At 39.5% G+C, this 23,246-nt stretch overlaps 1 protein-coding gene across 11 annotated transcripts in view; it reads left to right on the top strand.

The window, feature by feature from the left end:
* The window catches only part of EPB41L4A (erythrocyte membrane protein band 4.1 like 4A), a 273,201-nt gene that overhangs the window by 207,146 nt on the left and 42,809 nt on the right, over positions 1 to 23,246 (top strand). For 7 of the 11 annotated variants that reach the window (XM_054684526.2, XM_063810543.1, XM_063810540.1 and 4 more), the window contains 4 exons: positions 4,137 to 4,220; positions 5,160 to 5,273; positions 13,939 to 13,986; positions 15,004 to 15,081. In XM_054684526.2, coding sequence (XP_054540501.1) covers positions 4,137 to 4,220; positions 5,160 to 5,273; positions 13,939 to 13,986; positions 15,004 to 15,081 — 324 coding nt within the window. The remainder of the gene's footprint in view (positions 1 to 4,136; positions 4,221 to 5,159; positions 5,274 to 13,938; positions 13,987 to 15,003; positions 15,082 to 23,246) is intronic. The other 4 variants (XM_063810546.1, XM_063810545.1, XM_016953623.4 and 1 more) reach the window with 1 other exon arrangement.

Genomic DNA, 23,246 nt, shown 5'->3' with positions numbered 1-23,246 from the left:
CTTGTGATTTTGAAAATGGCATGATATAATGGACTAACTCAGAGGGACTTGTAAAATAAAGTAGATGATATTCATGTTTAATGTACTGTGTTCATTATAGTGGTGCACTGAACTGTAGCCCTGGAAAGAGGGTTTATGGTATTTAGAGGCATCAGATCCTCAGAAGTCAGTGATTGCATATGTATGAAGACTTGTCATGGTCCTCTGCATCTGTTTTCCCAGGGGGCATTCCCCAGTGGAAAAGCCTTCTCTTAATATATTACATGGATTGTTTCCCTGAGAGCTCAGCCTTGTTTTCTGTTAAGACACTGTTGCAGAGTCATTTTTTCTTCTCTCCAATTATGTTCACGGAACAGCATTATAAACAACAATGAGCAGCTTTCATGAGCTCACTTTCTCTGTAGGGGTTGCCCCCCCATACATCATGGGGAAATCCCAGCAATCAGAGATGTGTGACCTGCAAAGACTTCTTAGATCATCTACTTGATCTTTTTTTGGTAAATAATAGTGCCTTCATTCAGCTGTATTGTGGCTACTTCGAGGAGTATAGTTCATAATTTCTCAGCAAGATAACTTTAAGATCTGAAGATTCTCAGAGTTTTAATATTTTATGCAGGGATTTGCCTATGTTTTGTTTGGTTCTAAGACATTTACCAGTTCTCCTTTTAGGATGACAAGTTCTTTATCATTGCATAACTTTAGTTTACTGTATTTCCCTTAGTCACCCTCATAGCTGTGGATAGAGATTCAGCTTCATCTGTATGTACAGGGTATGCTTGTGGTATGTTCAGCATGAGAACAGGAATCTTCCATGAGATTCAGATCCCACGCTTTTTTAGAATGTGCAGAAGGAGTACAATCCTCCTTTTAAAAATTTATTTTTTCAACTTTTATTTTAGGTCCAGGAGTACATGTGCCAGTAGGTTTGTCACATGGGTAAATTGTTTATCACTGAGGTTTGGTGTATGCATGATCCCATCACTCAGGTAGTGAGCACAGTATGTGATAGGTAGTTTTCAACCCTTGCCCCCTCTCCTCCTCTAGTGGTCCCCAGTGTCTGTTGTTGCCATCTTTATGTCCATGTGTACTCAATGTTTAGTTCCCACTTATAAGTGAGAACATGCGGTATCTAGTTTTCTGTTTCTGTGTTAATTCACTTAGGATCATAGCCTCCAGTTGCGTCCGTGTTGCCGCAAAGGACATGGTTTCATTCTTTTTTATGGCTGTGTAGTATTCCATGGTGTATATGTTCCATATTTGCTTTATCCAGTCCACTGTTCATGGTCATCTAGGCTGATTCTATGTCCTTGCTATTGTCAATAGTGCTGCAATGACCATGTAAGTGTATGTGTCTTTTTTTTGAGATAGAGTCTCGCTCTGTTACCAGGCTGGAGTGGAGTGGCACCATCTTGACTCACTGCAACCTCCACATCCTGGGTTCAAGTGATTCTCCTGCCTCAGCCTCCCAAGTAGCTGGGACTACAGGCGTGTGCCACCACTCCCAGCTAATTTTTGTAGGTTTGGTAGAGATGGGGTTTTACCATGTTGGCCAGGATGGTCTGCATCCCTTGACCTCAGGATCCGCCTGCCTCGGCATCCCAAAGTGCTGGGATTACAGGTGTGAGCCATTGCGCCCAGCCATATGTCTTTTTTTGTAGAATGATTTGTTTCCCTTTGAGTATATATCCAGTAGTGGAATTGTTGGATCAAATGGTGGTTCTGTTTTAAGTTCTTTGAGAAATCTCCAAACTGCTTTCCACAATGGCTGAGCTAATTTATATTTCCCCCAACAGTGTAAAAGTGTTCCCTTTTTTCCACAATCTTGCCGACATCTTTATTTTTTGTCTTTTTAATAATAGGTATTCTGACTGGGGAGATGGTGTCTTATTGTGATTTTAATTTGCTTTTTTCGAATGATTAATGATGTTGAGCATTTTTTCATGTATTTGTTGGTTGCATGTATGTCTTCTTTGGAAAAGTGCCTGTTGATGTCCTTTGCCCATTTTTTAATGGCATTGTTTGTTTCATCTTGTTGAATTGTTGAAGTTCCTTATAGATTCTGGATATTAGACCTTTGTCAGATACATAGTTTGTGAATATTTTCTCCTTTTCTGTAGATTGTCTGTTTACTCTGTTGATAGTTTCTTTTGTTGTGCAGAAGCTCTTTAAAGTCTCACTTGTCAATTTTTGGTTTTGTTGCAATTGCTTTTGGGGACTTAGTTATAAATTCTTCACCAAGGCTGATGTCCAGAATGATATTTCCTAGGTTTTCTTCTAAGATGTATTTTCATAGTTTGAGGTCTTACATTTAAGTTCTTAATCTATCTTGAGTGGATTTTTGAATATAGTAAAAGGAAGAGGTCCAGTTTCACTCTTCTGCATATGATTGGCCATCCCAGCACCATTTAGGGAGTCCTTTCCCCATTGCTTGTTCTAGTTGCTTTTGTTGAAGATCAGATGGTTGTAGGTGTATGACTTTGTTTCTGGGTTCTCTATCCTATTGCATTGGTCTTTTTGTCAGGTTTTGTACCATACCATGCTGTTTTTGTTACTGTAGCCTTGTAGTACAGTTTGAAGTCAGGTAGTGTGATGCCTCCAGCTTTGTTCTTTCTGCTTAGAATTGCTTTGGCTGTTTGGGCTTTTTTGGAGGGAGGGTCCATTTTAGAATAGTTCTTTCCTGTGAAAAAATGATGTTGGTAGTTTGATAGGAATAGCATTGCATCTGTATATTGCTTTGGGCTGTATGGCCATTTTAACAATATTTTTCAATCCCCTTTGCAACCACATTCCTGTGATGATACTGGTACTTGAAGCACCACCAAAGTTTTCCTCTCAAGCTTCAGATGAGAAATACCTTAGGCTGTGAATGCAATTAACTTGTCACCCAGGATTTTATTATTCTTTAACTTTTGTATACTCTCTCAGTTCCTCTTTTATCTCCCTATTTCTTTTCCAGTCTCCCTTCTCCCTTCTCTTTGCTTTTTCTGATTTATTGATCACATACACTTTCTACTATCGTATTAAATATCTACCATATTTGTTAATTTTCATCATTTCAAAAGGTAAGCTTTTACTTTGGGAATTGAATCTGTAGAGGTTTTTAGCCTTTATAAAAATAATAAACTAAGCTGCTATCTACTAATACTATGGGTTATATGCCTCTGTCAGATACATAATTTTATAGGCTTACTTTAATTCCATCATGTATAGTATACTAGGGTGCAAGTCTTTTTTTTTTTTAATACCTCGTCATCTTTCCTCTCTCCTCTTTGTTGGCTGTTACAAAGTACTCCGCTATGACCCTATCCTAGGACAGTTATACAGAGGATTCCTCAAAAAGCCAGGGTTAAAAGTGGATTTGGAGTTAAATAGCTCTATCTTTATCTTAAGCTAAGACTCCTGAGGATGTGAGAGGTGACACACCCCTCCCCACTGGTGCCTGGAGGCTTCTGATTAGTCCCTTCCTCCGTGTCTCCTGGAGGCTTCTGATTAGTCCCTTCCTCCGTGTCTCCCCAGGGGTTTCTAAAACAATTTGTTGAGGGTAGAACAACTCAGTTACGTTTACATTCTTAGGACTGAAAGATGATACTAGGTCAGGAAATAGCATTTGAAAGTCATTCTCATCTGGAGGGATGAAGCCAAGATAAGGCGGAAGCCGGGAAAAGGTCAGTTTGAATAGCCTGAACCTGCCCAGGGCTGACCGACCTGTGTGGATTCAGACACGTGCCTGGAGTCAGGGCTTCTCTGATCACTGTTGTAAAAAGGGAGCCAGGCTGAAGATCCTGGGTAGCCCAGGTCCTTCCTCCTTGGCTTTCTTATTTTCTTGGCTCTGTGGTTCCCCTTGCTGCCTCTCCTGCAGGTGGACTCTAGAGTTTCTTAACAATCGATGGACCTGGCATCTGTTGACTAAAGCAGTAAAACTAGAAAGAAAGAGAGGGGAAAGACCCAAAGGTACTTGCTGGAGACAGATTTTATAGGTAGCGACTTCATGTTCTTTTTAGAGTCACAGGTATAAACAAGCAAATAAGTGTGCACATCTTAACATTTGTTAAAAAGTTTTACTTAACAAATAAGTATGTGAGTTTACTTTTATTTTCTACTTAATTTATTTCTCATACTTTTTTTTAAAATTAAAGCTTTAAGAAAGCAAAGAATGAAAATAGCCCTGATACCCAAAGAAGCAAATCTCATGCACCGTGGGAAGAAAATGGCCCCCAGAGGTAAAGGGAATCATTGCTTTTATAAAGGAGACAGTAGAAAAGGGGTTAGTACTTGCAGCTCATTGAATAAAGGAATCCAGCTGCTGGGTGGCTGATCACAGCTAGCTGTGGATAAAGTGGGCAGACTCTAAATCACTGTGACCCAGGGGGAGAGGGTCTGGGATTTCTGAAGTGGAAATCAACAGTATGTTTTATAACATGAAACTTTTTCCTGGAAAGGCAAAAGGGAAACCTAGGAAATATTATGAAATTGCCTGTAAGGTAATATATTTCTGAAAACTCTAAACGGCATATTAATAATTTGCCCCATTTCATAGTTTTGGTTAAAAACTTAAGTCAAAAACTATAGCTGATGAATAGTTATGCTGGAAGACCTTTATTCCTAAAAATATGGATATGTCTAGTTTATCTCTGGTCACAACTACCAAACCAGCGACAGACCTGTGTTGTAACTTATAGTTCAAATTCTAGCCCTGCCACTTCCTAGCTACTTTATTTGGGCCACTTAATTAAGTAGTCTATATTTCAATTTTTTTTCTGTTTAATAGGTTTAATAATTGTACCTCAGTGCTGAAGGCCGATATGAAGATTAGCTGAGATAATGAATGTAAAGTCTTTAGCTGAGTCAGTGTTTAGAAAGGGCTAAATTCATCATATGTATGAATTGTTATTGTTATTTGTGTGTGTTCATTTTTTACTACTGAAGGCTAGTGAGACAAATGGCATCCCTGCAAAATAATGACCTTTATGATTTGATTTGCCAGATCTTACCTCTTTTCTTTTAATAAATCTTGTCAGCAAAGAGAACCACGTGCCCCTGGTGCATGTGCCTCTGGAAGTACCAGCTGTGCAGTTATGAATAACTCTAGGTCTGGGCTGCGGTGTGTTTTCCCCCAGGAACTCTCTGGGCTCTTTTTGACCATTTTTCTTTCTCTCCAGTGGACTCTACAATTCTCCCAGTGACCGCACTAAGTCGCCAAAGTTCCCTTACACGCGTCGCCGAAACCCCTCCTGTGGAAGTGACAATGATTCTGTACAGCCTGTGAGGAGGAGGTAAGCGGAACACAATCTCTCTGTTAGCAGCTTTCAACAGAAGCATTTTGTCCCAGGGCTGACTTTATAACAGGTGATTCTTATACCGACATTACTGTTTCTCTCCAAGATAACAGGAAGCTTACTCTTTTTGACATAAAATAAGTTAGGAATCCTGAAGTATTTATCTTAAACAGCCAGAGTTTTAGAGAATAATTTCATAAAATATTGGCAGGAACTTGCTTTCTGTATTCTATTTATGAGTAATGTGTCTAAAAATAGTATATAATATATAATAAAAATATATATTATATATAGTATATTACAAAGTAGAGACAGTATATCTTTTTTTTTTTTGAGACGGAGTTTCACTCTTGTTGCCTAGGCTGGAGTGCAGTGGCACGATCTCAGCTCACTGCAACCTCCGCCTCCTGGGTTCAAGCGATTCTCCTGCCTCAGCCTCCCCAGTGGCTGGGATTACAGGCATGTGCTGCCACGCCCGGCTGATTTTTTTGTATTTTTAGTAGGGGTTTTTCCATGTTGGTCAGGCTGGTCTCGAACTCCCAACCTCAGGTGATCCGCCCGCCTCGGCCTCCCAAAGTGCTGGGATTACAGGTGTAAGCCGCTGTGCCCAGACGAGATAGTATATGTTAATATATAAAACATATTAAGTGTTTCTACCTGAGAAGACAAAACTACACTTAAAGATAAGCCTTTTTAGCTGAAAAACGCCTTTTAAAGTACAGAAAAAAATGAATCTTGTTACATTTTACCTATACGGGTAGAGTGTTTGAAGGGATAATATTTGTGTGTGTATGCTTAATTTAAAAAGTTCTTAGCTGGAAGTTTTGGACCTCTCTGCAAAGCAGGCTGGGCAGTGTGACAGGTACAAGAGAGGAAGATGTAGAAATGACTCATCAGTGAAATTCTTTTCACTCCTACATGGCAGGGACTGTGTTTTATTTTGAGTACCTACATAATTGGCATTGTATAAATGACTTTTTCCTTTTTTTGGTTTTTGTGGGTTTTGTTTTTGTTTTTGAGATGGAGTCTCGCTCTGATGCCCAGACTGGAGTGCAGTGGCATGATCTTGGCTCACTGCAAACTCTGCCCCCTGGGTTCGAGCGATTCTCCTGCCTCGGCCTCCTGAGTAGCTGGGATTACAGGCATGCACCATCAGGCCTGGCTAATTTTTTTATTTTTAGTAGGGATAGGGTTTCTCCATGTTGGTCTCGAACTCCTGACCTCGTGATCCCTCTGCCTCAGCCTCCCAAGATGCTGGGATTACAGGCATGAGTCACCGTGCCCGGCCTCTTTTTCCTTTTTTAAAAAAATAAAAATGTATAAATTAAAGTAGAGATGGGGTCTCGCTTGTTATGTTGCCCAGGCTGGTCTTGAATTCCTAGCCTCAAGCAGTCCTCCCACCTCAGTCTCCCAAATTGCTGGGATTACAGGCATGAGTCACTGCACCCAGCCTAAATGACTTTTATAATTACAAGAAGTTCAGTTCATGATGTCAGGTAACCATCAAGACTCTTTTTGTGTACACTGCAGGTTTGGAAGCCAAGCCCTTCTTTCACCTATGCCCTAGTTAATACACACTTGCTGGCCTTTTCCTGCTTGATCCCTTTTGCTTCTGCTAGTTTCCTAGAGCTTTGCCCCCAGCTTTCTGAAACCAAGTTCAACTTCACTGAAATCCTTTGATGGTTAAGAAGAGAAGGGTCTGTATTACCTTCATGTAGTAGGACTGACATGAGGGGGCTAGATCAGGTCCAACAATGATTAGACAGAATAATAGGGTAATAGTAGGCATTTGTTTGGTATTGCCATATTCCAAGTACTGAGCAAAGTGCTTGCTCTATATTATCTCATGTAATCCCAATAATAACCCTTTGGGAAATGGCATTTGTATTCAGGCATGATGTGATTCTAGCAGAGGGGGATTAAGTAGGGAATTGGTGCAAAGGTATAAGTAGGATTGAAGGTGCAAAAAGCAGAGAGTGGTGTAACTCAAGAGATCTAGCTGCTTTTACTGCCTCTGGACTGAAGGAATGCAAAGAGAGAAGTGGGTGTTACTTGGAGACCAGAAGCCGCTTCCACCTTTGAGCAGGCAATCCTGAGCCTGTGCTTGCTGCTGACATTGCTGCAGGCACCGTGATGGATGCTAGACAGGGACCACTCTTGCTGACATTGCTGGAGGTACCACCACTGTAGCCGAACAAAGAACCCCCCACTTCTCAGGAGTGCAAGAGTTGATGCCACAGGTACTACTAGAAGCAAAATAACTTTTCCTGTTCTCTGCCTTCAGATCTTACTGGAGTCTCTCTTAACTAGAACCCAGCTGGCAAAGTGTCCAGGAATATAAAATTTTCAGGCTTTCTATCTCTGCAGTAGAGAGCAGATTATAGATGAGTCAGTAGAGGCTGAGTACCAATGAAAAATATTCAGCCCACCATCACCATCTCAGTTTTACAGATGAGAAAACTGAGGCTCAGGGAGATGATGGTAGCTTGTCCTCTGTGGCACACATGGGATTGGAATCCCAGCCTGTACGTCTGAAAAAGGTGGAGATAGTGATAGCCCTCATTTAAATAAACTGTACTTCAGCCCTTACTCAGCTTTCTCCTTGGGAACACCAAGAGTTGGTTCAATTTGGACAATACTTAAAACCAAAGCAACACCACTGGGAAATACTTTAAAGTGCATTTGTGTGTATTGTGTGTTGAGGCGACATAGGTGGCAGGGATGATTAGAATTTAGCATATATTATTTGTAGATAGAGTTTTATAGTTTTCTACCCTTAATTAATTAGTGCAATTTGTCAGCACTCCCTATATAAAATAATTACACATGTTGAGCAGATAGTCATTTTAATACATTTGAAAATGAACTTAATTACATTTTGCTAAAATATGGCTAAATTTGCATATTTTCATACAAAATAATTGCTTGAAATAGTTTGCAGCATATACACTCCCAAATCCAGACTTGACTTCTGCACTGAGGTTCATTTTCCGCTGGCTTCCTGTGAAACACAGAGAAGTAATTGTGGAGAGTGGATACAGGATCCTTTCATTGGCATATTCCGGGGGAAGGCTATTTAAATTTGCTGGGAAGAGGATCTTTTCCCTGAGCATCCATAGAGCCTTTTGCCTGATGCACTTACAGGTCTCTTTTGGGGACGTGTGTTTTGAGGCAATGAGCCATTGCTGCATGTTGACATAAAAGGACTAAAGCACATTCTTCTCTGTTTCTTCCCAGTATAAATGCCCTATAAGTGTCGTTGTCCTTGTCAGTCTTTTTTATCTTCACACATATTTACCTTGCACTCAGCACAAATCCCTACATTGCTGGATTAACACTGGCATTTAAAATCAAGACATGTCATCAGCATGGAAGAATCTCAAGGACTTAAATTTAATAATAGGAAATTATATTTTGCTTTGGATACCAGGATAATACGTTTTGCAATAGATGTCAAAATTTCCTATTTTGTCAGTTGTTTATCATGAGGTGGATACAAGCTATCAAATTCTGGCCGAGTCCAGAATAGTGATCCTTAACCTTTTTGGGTGGTACTACCCTCTGAGATCTGGTGAAATGCTGGATTCATTCCTTAGGGAAAGGTAGGTTCATATTTAAATACATATAAACATCTGCATATAATTTTCAAAATTTATGGAGACCCTGAAGCCTGCTTGTTTAAACATTCCTATTCTAGAAAAAGAAAGCATATTTCCTGGTAGTACAATATATTTCACTCCTCAGCTTTCAATTTTACATTAAAAAATGTTTGGGTGCCTGTTGTATGCCGTGCAGTGTGCTGCTGCCATTAGACAAAGTTGTTGTCCTTTGGAAGCTTAGATGCTGTTAAGGGATAAATACATGAGTCATAGGAATATATGTGCCATTATGACTTTAATACATAATATGAAGGTAAGCTATGTGGTACTTAAGGGAATTTTAAAAACTTTTTATTGAAACCTAGCATGCATACAGAAAAGTACACGTGTCATAAGTGTAATGCATGATAAATTTTTATAAATAGATGCCTGTGTAATGAGCATGTCAGGGGAAGTTTGCTGAATCACTGAGCCAAAGAGGTTGGGGTTGGTTTCCTGAGGTTGGGTGCTTGCGCCAGGATCTGAGATACAAACAGGCTAAAAGAAAGGAGCGGTCATACCAGATAGAGGGGCTAGCATGTGCAAAAGCATAGGGAATGGAAAGAAGCAGGAAACCTTCATGAAAACGAAAAAGGCCAGTGTTTATCAGACTCTGAGAGTGAATAAAAATGTGTTAGAAATGAGCATAGAGAGAAAGATGGGATCAGACCTTACAGCCCACCTGGACTTTGTTCAGGATTTTGGTCCTTAGACCAGTGGTTTTTTACAGGAAGTACAATAACATCACATTTGTGTTTGTATAGATGACCCTCACTGTCCTGTGGAGAAATGGTGAAAGTGGGTAGTAGCAGAAGACCAGGCAGCAGGCTATTGTCCGAGTCCTAGCAACAGAGAATGGGAGCATGGACCAAGGTGGTGATGTGGAAATATAAGGAAGTAGATGGTTTCAGTAGCCAGTGAGAGGTAAAATTGGTAGGAGAATCAGTATGAGGGGTGGAGGAGAGGGAGCTGTCCAGAATGAAACCCAGGCTTGTTCAGTTTTTTGAATTCGATGTGTTGCGTAGAAGTAGAATCATCAGGACTTTACAGGCTTGAAAGGGACAATTGCCAGTTTAGATTCTGATATCCTGAATTTATGGTACTTCTGAGAAGTCCAAGTGCGGGATTCACATGGGTTGTGAATGTAAGTCAGGAGCTAGATTTGCTTTATGGACCGAAATATAATCTTAAGTATGTTACTTGAAATATAGAGATTAGGTTGTTTAGGTGGATAGTATAGATAGAATGCAAAAAGACAAAGTCAATGACAGAGTTGTAAGAAGCTCCAGCATTTGGCTTAATTGAAGATTAACTGGTAAAGGAGAAAGAGAGATTGTGGCCATGGAAAAATCAAGAGAGTGAAAATTTGCATACCAAATGTCTCCCTTCTCTCTTCATTCCCAGAATACTAAAATCCAGGCTTATATTACCTAGGCAGAAAATTAGAGAATCCCTTTGTAAGAAATGGACAGGGACAAGAGAAAAGACTACGGATACTAGCTTTCAAAGCATCTTCCATTGAAATAGTTATATCTCCTAGGCATGAGACTAGAGAATCCCACTGCAGGAAATGGACTAGGTACAAGAGAAAAGACTTACATATACTTACTTTCAAAGGATCATCCAATGAAATGATTGAGGCTGCCCTCATATTACTGTGAGGCCATTAATTAAGGTGCACTGCACCATCCAAAGGGCTCCAGTCATTTTAACACTTACTGCTTGAATAGGAAGAGAGAGCCATGAACGCCTGCATTTGAGCATTGCTTTTGTCTAGAAAGGCAGAGACTAAAACAAACAAATGGGGTGTAGGGTGGGGTTGGGGGCATTCTCACAGGAAACAGACAATATAAGAAATAAAAATTTCTAAAAAACTAATTATTTAGAAAGATGAAAAAATATAACCATGAATTTCTATCAATACAAAGGTAAGAACTAATAAATAAGAGTTATTAGGCTTAAAATTAGTGTGGCAGAATTTAAAATGAGTAAAATATTTGGAAGGTAACATTAAGAAAATCTTCCCCAAAACGGAACCAAAAAACCCACAATAAAACAAATGTATGGAAATAAGAATAATAAAATTATCAAACCTAGATATCAAACATTCAACTAATACAATTTCTAAGAAAAAAGAACAGAGAAAACATAGGAGAGGAAACTATTAAAGAAACAGCAAAGCGAATATTCCAGAACTGAAGGATGTGACATTATAGAGAAGAACCCACTAAGCATTTGACATAATCGGTTGAAAAGTTAGATTCATTCGAAGGTTCATTATAACTAAATTTCAAAACTTTATAGATTAACAAAGAATTCTAAAGATTTGGAGGGGGCATGGGAATATGGGAGATAAAAAAATATCCATGTACAAATGGTGACAAATCAAAATGACATTGGGAGCCATGTACGGTGGCTCATGCCTGTAATCCCAGCACTTTGGGAGGCCGAGGTGGGCCGATCACCTGAGGTCAGGAGTTCAAGACTAGCCTACCCAACATGGTGAAACCCTGTCTGTACTAAAAATACAAACTAGCGTGGTGGTGCATGCCTGTAATCCCAGCTACTGGTGGAGGCTGAGGCAGGAAAATCACTTGAACCCGGAAGGCCGAGGTTGCAGTGAGCTGAGATCGCACCACTGTACTCCAGGTTGGGCCACAAGAGTGAAACTCCGTCTCAAAAAAAAAGAAAAAAAAATTGGGCTGCTTAACAGTAATATCAGAGGAAGAAGGCAAAGAAGTATTGCCTTCAGAAGTCTGAAAGATTATTTTCAGTCTAGGAGTCTATGCCCAGATAACCATAATTATTTGTATAGAATAAAGACATTTTCGGAAATTTTGGGTTCCAAAAAAGTGTATCTGTCATGCAAATTTTTCTGTCAGCAACTAAAAGATACACTTTACCAAAACCCAGACAAGTAGCCAAAAGACCTGGAGACGTAGGGTCCATCATACCAAGAAGCAAAAGGAGTTCCTTGGATCATGGTAAAGGGGAGTTAGTCAAAGGTCCAGGTATGAGCAGGAGGGCAGAGGGCTCCAGGAGGGATATAAATGGAACTTGCAGATTACCTGAGTATCCATCCATAGCAGGAGTTTTGCAGTTCTCTCAGAGTTTGAAGAATTAGTGATAAGCAAAAGAACCCTAAGCAAGTGATATGTACATGGAAAACTTAGGCAAGTATCTTCTCTTAGAAAATTTAAAACCTACAAAAGAATGGAATCATATTCCTGGAACACTGTTTAGATCGTCTGTGACCAATTTCGGTATAATTGTGTTTATGCTAAATAGTGACCCCAAAATTTGATGTAAGAACAGAGACCACATATTGCTGTTCATGTTATTTGATATAAGTGTGTTGGAGGAAATGGAGTAACGTAAGCCATACGTTAAAGAGATCAGAATGGGAAGGTGCTAGATTACAGATTGTAAGGAAATGGAGCATGGGGCATAGACACCACTCTTCAAAAGTTTGGCTTTGAAGGAGAGAGGAGAGACTGGGCAGATGAGGGGGGATGTGGACTCAAAGTAGGTCTATGTTTGTTTAAACAGTAGAGACTTGAAAAAGTTAATAGCTTGTAAAAAGAGTCTGCTAGACGGGCAAGGTGACTATGTGTGAGAGGTGGGAGGGTAGTTAATGAAAGTCATTGAAAAGACACAGGGTGATGGGACCACAAAGCACTGGTGGAGGGACTAACCTTGGTAGTAAGGATAAATCCATAAATAACAGAGAGGAAGATGTTGGTAAGTTTTTATTTTTGGTAGCAGGAAGATGAAAGAGTTACATCTGGAGGCTACTTTTTCCTTCGGAAGGAGAAAACAAAATCATTTGCTGAAACAGGAGTACTGTGGGTCAGAGGGTTGCAGGGTGGAGAGTTTGAAACCACTTTGTACTTAGATCTGTGAAAAGTGGCAGGATTGCTGAACCGTGGTGTGGCCCCACTTGAAGTTTATGAACGTGGATTTGTAGTGTAATACACCCCTTTTGTGTGACTCCTTCCAGCACTGCTCAGCCAGCTGTTTAGGACTGATCCAGAAAACTTGCATAGTTGGATTCACCCATGCCTGGGATTTTGCCAAAAAGATGGAATGAAAAACAGAGTTGAGGAACATGTTGAGTATCAGCATGCATGTTATTGAAATGATGGATTAGGAAATCTAAGCTGAGTACAGAAGACAGTGAAGAGAAGTGAAGAGCTGGTGGAGAGTATCCAGGTCAATAGATAGTCTTATTGGGGTCAAAGAAAAGGAAGAATGGAAATAGTTGAATAAGCAATAACAGCTTATCTTGGTTGAGTGCTAACAATGGCCCAGGTCCTAGTGTATGCATTTTAAATATATTAATTCATTTTATCCTTTAGAGGAGACTTTAAAGGAGATTCTATTAAAAGTGAGTCACTGAGTAGAAAAGTAACTTATTTAAATCACATAACTCATCAGTGGAGAAGATGGGATTCACATTCACGTTGTCTGGCTCTAGAGCCAGCACCTTTAACCAGGATGCCCCATTGAAGCTGTTTGAAAGTAAATGGGGAGTGGTAAACAGGAGGAAGAGGAGATTGTGGTAAGAGAGCAAAGTGTTTGGAGGTGGTTACAGATGATAAAGTCCTAAGTATGAGGTAGGTTGCTGAGTTGAAGTGGAGGAGATTATGAGAGAAGAGATAAAGAGAATTTGGAGCCTCAGGGTATGGGAAAGGGCATCCAAGTGAGATGATGTCAGTTCCACTATGGCAGAAATCAGCTTGGAGGATTGCAGTTCTGAAACTGCAGACTAACCTCATCATTGGATTAATGGAATTCGGATGGTTTGCAGGTCCCACTAGAGGGAGGCCAGGTGATGTTATTAACATTATAGTTCTGGGACGTGTTGTATGTAGGGTTAGGCATATACATATGACTTAAATGTTTGGCAAATGAATGAATGTATGACAAATATGTGTTAACTGAAGTGAAACTCATTTTGGTGTGCTTTCCTTAGCCAATTGATAATCTCTTGTTTTCTTAAATGTCTTTATTTGTTTTCACAGGAAAGCCCATAACAGTGGTGAAGATTCAGATCTTAAGCAAAGGAGGAGGTAAAAAAACAAAAATGGAAGGACAGTCAGAGGGAAGAAGGGTTAGCAGATTTAGAAATGCTCAGAGTTAAGGAAAGAGTGGGGGCATTATTATTTTTTTATTTTTTTTTACTTTCAAAAGCCAGTTTGTGTTCAGCTGATTCCCAGTCTTCCATTCTGTTGCATCCTAAGACTGTGCTTTTTCCTGCTCCTTTGTGTCTCAGAGGAGCTGTCTTATTTATCTGTTGCCATATTATAAACCACTGCAGAACTCAGTGGCTTAAAGCAGCAACAACTCTATTTATCTAGTATAATTCTGTCCATTGAACAGGCAGCTTTTTAGCTCGTCTTGTTCACGATTTCATGAGGCTGTGGTCAGATGACAGCTGAGGTTGTGTTATCCAGGGGGCCTTTCTCTTTCGTGTTGGCATCTTGGCAGAAAGGCTGGAGGCCTGGGACCTCTCTGCATAGTTTCTCCACCTGGCTAGCTTATACTTCTGTAGACACTTCTTTTACACTTCTTTAGGCTGGGAGGAAGCAGAAGCTACCAGTCTGTTAAGGGGCTAGTCCTGGAACTGACATAGTATCCCTTCCATCTCATTCTATTGGTAAAATCAGTCACAAGACCAGTGTAAATTCAGAGGCTAGGGAAATAAACTCTACCTCTCTCAGTGGGGCGGATGGGAGGGTTACAAGATTTTGTGTCCATATTTAGTCCACCACCGACTTACGGCTTTGCCATGTCAGAGTTCTGTTGGAAGTGATTGATTTTGCGGTCCGTTCTGGGAACATAATGACATTCACCTTAATCGGTTTTTATATTTCCCCTGCATTGCCATTTCCCTGAGCTATAGACTCAGTCAGATGTCTTACTGAGTTCAGAAACACTGACTTGGAGAGGGATAATACAGCTCTTGATGTTTGGATTGATAATTTCACTGCAAAATGAATTCCAGAGGACCCATATAAACCTTTCTGAAATTGTTCTTGAGTTATAAATGTGTGTTTTTTCTTTTGTTCTTACCTTTTTGTCTTCAGGTCACGTTCACGCTGTAACACCAGCAGTGGTAGTGAATCAGAAAATTCTAATAGAGAACACCGGAAAAAGAGAAACAGGTAATATCTCAATATTATAATTAACTGGCACTCTGAAATCAGAGGCTGCCCTTGGTGGTAGAAACTGAGTGTCCTTTGTAAGTCTTATTTTTCCATCTGAGTCTGAGAAGCAATCTGGCACTATTTTGAAGCACTTAGTTTAGGAAACTTTAGCTCTTTGAGTGGAGTTTTCTTATCTTCACAATAAGATGATTAAACAACTTGACAATGAGGTCCCTTCTTGTGTGTGTGTGTGTGTGTGTGTGTGTGTGTTTTAAAAGATGATTCTGTATATAGCTACAATGTGTAGTGAATTTCTCTAAGGCTGGTAAGAAAGTTTACCATTCGTAGATAGATTTCTCCCTGAACTATCTTTTCTATGGCATTACTATATTTTACCCAACCAAAAATAACTCATTGTTTCTTAGATTCTGCGGTTTCAGGCTTATGTATATATATATGCTAATAATATGTGCATTTACTCATCTGTGTGTGCCTGACATTCCATATATGTAAGATAGATTTTTAAGATATTTTTAATCACATCATTTGACATGTAGTCAGTATTAGTGGTGGCTTAATGCATTAATCAGTTATCCCTGGTTCCAAAATATGCACTCGAAAACAAGAAGTATTTGTGTCATTAATGAAAAGAGCACCTTGGGAGTCAGAGGGATTTGGTTGCCAGTCATGCCAGTTGTTAACCCAGTGGTTCTCAACTGGGGGAGTTTTGTCCTCCCTGCCTTCTCCCCAAGGACATGTGGCAATGTCCAGAGTCATTTTTTATTGTGACAATTGGGTAGGGGGATTGCAACTGGCCAGGGATGCTGCTAAACATCGTACGATGCACAGGACAGGACCTGGCAACAAATAAGTACCTAGTACAAAAACATATCAGTAGTGCCACTGTTGAGAAACCTGTTTTCACCTAATGTGGACCTCTGGCTTGGTTGCTTTACTTTTCTGGGTAATTTTTTTCTCTTCTGAAAAATGAGGAAGGCCAGGTGCAGTGGCTCACGCCTGTAATCCCAGCACTTTGGGAGGCCAAGGCAGGCAGATCACCTGAGGTTGGGAGTTCGAGACCAGCCTGACCAACATGGAGAAACCCCGTCTCTACTAAAAATACAAAATTAGCTGGGCGTGGTGGCACATGCCTGTAATCCCAGCTACTCAGGAGGCAGAGGCAGGAGAATCGCTTGAACCCGGGAGGTGAAGGTTGCAGTGAGCCGAGACTGTGCTATTGCACTCCAGCCTGGCCAACAAGAGAGAAACTTCATCTCATATAGAAAAAAAAAAAAAAAGAAAGTAAGAAAGAAAGAAAAATGAGGAAGTTGGATTGGATAATCTCCAAGGTCTTTCTTTAATGCTTAGAACCCTTGCGCTTGGCACAAATTGAATCAGTGATCCTCTAACTACAAAGCCTGTGTAATAATAGCCCAGACAGCATTGTAAGAGTGGACATTTTTTTAGGAAAGCATTCTATGTGGAGCCTTCTGAGGCTGGAATTACACTAGACAGATGGGAGATCTCAATGTGTTACGACACCTTTCTCAAAGAAATGATTTCAGTTTCTTCTTTGAAAACCCATATGTGGGAGGTAGCTCCTTCTTAAGTACCCTCTTTCTGATAAAAAAATTCAGTATTTCTGCACAAACAGCACAAAACAAAGCAAAAATACCCACTTATTTTCTTATTTAACACTTTTTATTGATCAAGCCAGTATTTTAAGTCTGTTTCTGTTTTACCTAATATATTCTAAATTGTGCCCATAAGTGTTCTGTTCTCAACTGTTCAGAAGGTGGCCCATTTAAAAACATTTTTGGGGGAGCCAAAATTGCTCACAGTACCATTCGCTACTGAAAATGAAACGCTAGTGAACGGTTGCCATCAAATAATTAAATTGCTCATACTGATCTGGTTGCACTGGCTTTAATATTTCTTGTAGGTATTTTCTCCCTTAAGAGTTTCTTCCCCCTTTTTCCTGGACAGATTAGATTGGCTTTCTTTGTACTGTGTAAAAAGTATATTTTAGAATAACGGTGATTCTGAATGTTTAATGCACTTTGTAAGGCTAGTAATGAGAAATAGCTTTCAAAACACATTCCAACACATTTCATGCAAAAAATCCAACAGGCCTTCACAATCATTTATGCTACGTATAGAAATATTGCTCTAGGAATACCTAAGTTGCCTATGGCTGTAGAAGATGTGGTATAAAGTCTGCCTGTCAGTAGCATAGCAAAAAGTGGGCAGAGGAAGAAGAAATATAGCTTTCAGTTCTGATCCCCACCACTGCAAATTCTGGCACAACAGGTGACTGTACAGAGAAAGAGGGTGGAAACTCATTGTGCTGTGTGTCTCTTGGTGCCACTTACCTACTATGCTGTGCTGCTGCCAACCCCTCCATCCCATCATTAGCCTCTTAAATTTTGCCGGAACCCACTCATCCACATGAGGATGCATAGGTCTGGATATTTCATCTGCAGCCCTGCAGTCTCTTCAGCCTCATTCGTCCTTCCTTTTCTTGGCTGACAGTGTGATCCAGCCAGTTCTCAGCACTGTCCTTTGTGCTTTTACTACAGCACCCTGGTAACCCTATAATGGGGCAAACAGAATCTTGTACATGCTGATGTTCTACCTCTTGCCCATAAGGTCTCTAAACTCAGCCCCAGGTTGCTTCGTTACTTTCCAAGAAAAGCCTGCACCCCGATGCACCCTGCTTTCCTGTCTCTAGGAAACTGTAGCCTATGGAGAGGGACAACTACCGGGCAAATTTGCTTTTTAGAACCTCTTTTGGAGCCTGTGATGTGTCCATTGGAACTCCGGACAGAGTCACTTTTACTTTCTGGAAGTTGCATGTGGTCTTTGGGATGTTGCTCCCTCTGCTACTCCTTCTTGCAGGATTTTTTTTTTTTTTTAAACATAAATGAGGTCTTTTCTGTTAGGCATGAGGCCACTCCATGGAAATATTGTTTTCTTTTTTCCACGAAGTCGACCCATTGGAGCATAAGCAGCTTTACTGTTTCCATGGATAACCATTTAAACATTTCTCATTTTGTGTGAAGAGAAAGAAAAGTTAATAAAACAACGTTTATGAATCAACTTTACCCAAAACAGGCTTTTGACAACCATTAAATTTTTAAAAATAATAATCCACACCAGCTCTGGAAGGCTAATGTTAGAAGCAAAGATTGTTGTTTAGTTTCAATTTTAGGAAAATGTAACTGTAAATAACCACCCCATCTGTCTGTCCCCTTTGGGTCCAGAGCTAACAAGGCTCCGTGTGTAAGGGCCCTTGTGTTAATTGTGCCCTAACTGTAGGGCTTCATCCTACCGTGTTTCCTAGAACACCAGAGCAATTCACCCTGCTTCTTTATTTGGGACATCATTTATGTTTTCCCTTACCCCTTTCCACTTTATTCTTTCTTTACTGATCTCATAATCCGGTTGGGTATCCTACAGCTTTCTAGGTTTTGAGATTTGAGATGATAATTTTTCACTCTCTTTTTATAACCAGATAGAAGTTGGAGGCACAGTTTTTTTTAATAATATTTAAGATGACAGAAAGTTCTTATTTCTCCTTTTAGTTTCTCTACTATATCCTCATCTCCCTCTCCATTCTCTTGCTTCACTTTTCACTTTTTATATCATATTATTCTCACCCAGTTCCTTTCTGTTTCCTGGGCTTCCTTTCCAGTCTTTTTTCTTTCTTCTGTTTCCTTTGAATTCCCTCTCTCCCTAGGAGCCAATGGTATGACACAGAATAACCTGAGGACTTGGGACTGGGTCTTGGTTCTGCTGTGTGCTGATATTTGACCTTGGGCAACTTGTATAACCAATTCAAGTATTAGTTTTTTTCTCTTTAAAGTTGGCAGGGAGTGGGGGGGAGGTATGCTATAACAACTGATCCATTTTGTTGAATGAGTTACTGTAAAGATCAAATGAAATGTAAGAAGTGAGAGCACTTTGAAGTACAGAGCCACGTAGTCCTATACCCACTTCCAGAGTTACTCACTGCTGCGGCATCTCCTGTCCTCTCCTCCATCCTCTTCCAACTTTTCTTTTGGTCCTATGTTTCATTTTCCCACCTTTCCTAACTTTATACCTTTGGTTATTTTTACACCAGGATTCTTAACTTCTGATTCATGAGTAGGTGCTGGGGGTTTCATAACCCCATGAAATTGTATGTAAAATTGTATGTGGGCGTCAAGTGCGTAGTTTTCTAAAGATAGGGTCTGTAGTTTTTACCAGACTCATAAGGGGGTGTTTATGTAACACCCCCCCCTTAAAACTTACAAAGTTTTATGATCTAAATAGTGAAGGATTACATTGTTACTGGGAAATGAAATTGGTGTTTCAATTCACTGGTAGGATTAAAAACTAAAATGCCTAAACTTTCTTTAGAGATTACTTTGCTATACTAATTTGTGAAACAGTTGATTCTATTGAATTCTTGAAGTTGGGAACCTACCTAGTACAAGGCACTATAAAGTTAATCTACATGAATATTAGATTCTATTAGTTAGAATTTTGAATCTCGTCCCTGAGATCAGAAGGGCCGGCAGCTCGCTTATTGCTGTAGGTTTGAGACCATGGGCCATGTGCTGGACTTGCCCAGGGTGTAGGATGAAGGAGGACCTCGCAAGTGGACTTATGAGAGTGAAACCTTTGATGAACTAGCTTTACCTGGATATGTCTTAAGCTTAATAAAATATCCTTGACATTCAAGGAAAAGGTTCTACAAAATATCCTTTGTGCTATTGATGAAAATCAGCAGTCCTTTGAGCATTCACTGAGGAGAATCTTTGAATTACTCAGTCATTCATTACCTTTGATGTGTTTCTAGGCTCTTAGAATTTTGGAAGTGGGAGATGTGGAGGAGTGGGTGACATGAGATAGTCTGGTGCGTTTTTTTCCATCAGCATAAAAGTAGAGATAACTTGGGAGCCTACCAAGTATTAAAACAGAGAAACGAGAGCAGCTTAGGGTAATAGTAGAACTAGAGGAAATTGACAACAGGGGACTATTTGAACGTTTCCCTAATTTTATTCTAGGATGTTTGCATCATAAACATGAGTCATGTACGTCAGTGTCAGGCTGCATGTTTGTGTACATATATATGTACATGCAAATCTGGGAGCCTGTACTATGAAATTGAACCCACTTTGAAGAATTCTGTGGCTTTGAGCTGGTTACTTTATCCTGTGAATCTTCATTTCTCACATGCAAAGTGGAATAATACCTGACCTGCCGACCTCACTAGAGGTTTGTGAAGTTCCCGAGATAATAGATGTGCTTTGAAAAGTAGAAAGTGCCCTGCACAGGCAAGTTCTGTTAAATTGATAACATCCAGCACTGCTCAGTATTTTCTGAAGTTCCTGCAGGATCTGTAAAATGGGGACCAGCTCCCTTGAACAAAAAATAAGTCAGTGTTTTCTAACATGAATTTGTTCTGGCATGAATGTTGCTAGTTTCTCCCTAACAACATTGGGGTCTTTTAGATGTCTTTTAGGGTCTACCAGATGTCTATAGTATCTAAATAGTAGATTAAGACAGATTTAAATATTTTAATTATGTTCCATAAGGTCTTTTATATTGTTTTTCTAAAATGAGGAAGCACATTTCTGTGTGAGAAATTTGGCACTGTAAGAGGGACAATATATCTGACTAGGGCAAATCTAGAAGATCACAATTTTGGTAGGATTTTGTTTTGGGAGTGGCAAAGAAGAACTTTATTGTCCCTGTACCCTAGGGAAAAAATATATTTGGGATGTTAGCAAACTTAAACTGATGGGCATTTCTTCCGTGTTGCTTGAAAATAGGTAACCGCTTCCTTGCCAGGAACTGCCTACTGTCCTGCCCCTGATTTAGGGGCTGCAAACGAGGTAAAAATTTTGGGTACGGAGAGAAGAGATCATACAAAGCTAGTGGAAACAGTGTTCACCGTACTGCAGATGCAAGGGTTTCTGATTTCTACTTTAATAGGATATATCAAGATTTAGACATTTGATATGGTTGATTTAGGGCTTCCAGAGTATAATCAAGGTTGGCAGAGATGACTGTGGAAGGACAAAGCCGCAGCAACTGAGGAATGCTGTTACATTACTGAGTGAGGGCAAAATAGGTTAAAAATTCATGAAAACAGGAGAGTTTGAAAGGGAAATTGCGCCAGAGGTAGCCCATTGTAGTAGTGGGCGCATAAGGAATAAGTGGAAGAGACAGAAGTACCTTTAAGAGTAAATAAGAATAATTTATTGATGGTAGAGACAATGGGAAAAGCAAATGAACTTTTTGCTTGCTGGTCTTAAGGGAGTATGTCGACACATGCCTGGAACCAACATAAATTTCCCTAGGGAAGAAAAACTAGAAAAAAAAAAGATTGCTTTATAGCAGGTGATCCAAAAAAAATGAGTACAGTTGATGAGAAACACAAGTTCACAATCAGTTGGGACCTGCAGATTTAATTTTGGCAATGGAGGGGCCATGTGAAGCAATTGTCTGGAATGTTATGCTATAGTTGAAGAGTGTAAGTTTCTTTCAGTGTGTCTGTCTGGTTTGGAAATAAAATACAAATAGAGAAACATCAAGTTTTAAAGCTAGAAAGGATTTTTGCCATAATTTTATATATGAACAACCTGAGACTTGACCAAAAAAGATAAGCAGTTTGTCCAAGGTCTCTGAGTCAGATAATGGCAGAGCTGGGAATGGAGAAAACTCAGGAGCAATGTTTATGGCTTGTATCATCTTGAAGCTTCATTTTACATTCTCTCTGAAAGACTTCTTAGATTCAGCATTAAGCATGGTGTTTATCTCAGTGAATTAGAAGTGAATTAAGAACTTATGTAAAGGAAGGTTCTGTTAGGAGCAAAACTGCTAAAGGGAGAGGACACAATAAAACTCGGGGATTTGTGTAAGAATTCATTTGGTAATGTGAAGAATTTTGCAAAAGAGGCAGGACTGTAATTGGTAAGACAGGAAAGAAGAGGCTAGGAATAGTCATTTTCTTCATTGTTATCAAATGATTATATGGCATTTCATCTTCAAAACCTTTGCAGACCTTAATTAAATGTCGAATCCAGTTAAAATTAAATTGTATGGATAGTCTGGAAAAGTAGAATGTTGAAGTTTGGTAAGAGATGGAAGAAATACATTAGAATTCTGTTCTGAAACATGGTTAGAATTTGCTGTATTCTAAAGCAACCCTCTCCCTTATACATTAACTGAAAAACAAAAACCTTGTTATGATATACTTCCTACCACAGTTGTTGACCCTCCATAGTTACAGATGGAGAAATTGACAAAATAGGATAAATGTAGACTTATTGGATCAATTAGTACTGGAAATAAATGTTTGTTAGTTTATTGAGGTTCACCTTTAGATGCAACATTTGAAAATTAATAGATCCACAACATAAATGACAACGGACTCTTTTTCCTTTTTGAGACTTTGATGACTATGATGTAAGAGCACATTTTGACTTTTTAAAAGGTACTGTGTGAAAACAATGTTTGTGGTATTTTATTCTTCATGATGTAAATCTATACATCGAGATTAAAATAGAGCAGGAAAGGAGCAAAAAACTATTTGGATCCCCCATACCTGAGAATAAATGAGACTTAAAAAGTCAGAATTATCACAGTAAACATATCTTTTTCATTTAAAGATTTCTTTATTCACTCATGCATAAACAAAATAGTTACTCCTGCCTCTTAAGGACAAAGTGCTACAATATTCTTGCTTCTAGGGCTAGGATTTTTTTCTTTCCAAGTAGCACCTGTGTTTTTTGGAGCGGTTCAGCAGTGGAAGAAATGACACTTTCATTCTTGTAATGAGGCACCATTAACCAGAGGTCTTTTGTAAGGATGTAACTTCAAACTTCATTACAGGCCAAGGCCGCCACACTACCCATTACTCAGGAAAATGTGCTTCTGTTGTGACTCTCCAAAGGCTCTTACATTTTTAATGCATCTTGTTAGAATATTTATGAAACAGCATCGCCAGTAGAGGGCATCTGTCTTTGAAACATGTGGATCACAAGGATATTAACTGACAGGGTTTCACTGCCCTCACTTTAGACTTTTCAGTTAGAAAAAAAGGTAAAGGTGCATGTATAATCTTGAATTCTTTCTGATTTGGTCCTTATTACTATTATAGCAGGATACAGGAAATACGCATGCTTATGTCT

Source organism: Pan troglodytes, chromosome 4 (assembly GCF_028858775.2).
Source record: "Pan troglodytes isolate AG18354 chromosome 4, NHGRI_mPanTro3-v2.0_pri, whole genome shotgun sequence".
NCBI lineage: Eukaryota > Metazoa > Chordata > Mammalia > Primates > Hominidae > Pan > Pan troglodytes.
The sequence above is the reverse complement of the archived record's forward strand: the minus strand, read 5'-3'. Positions and strand labels throughout refer to the sequence as shown.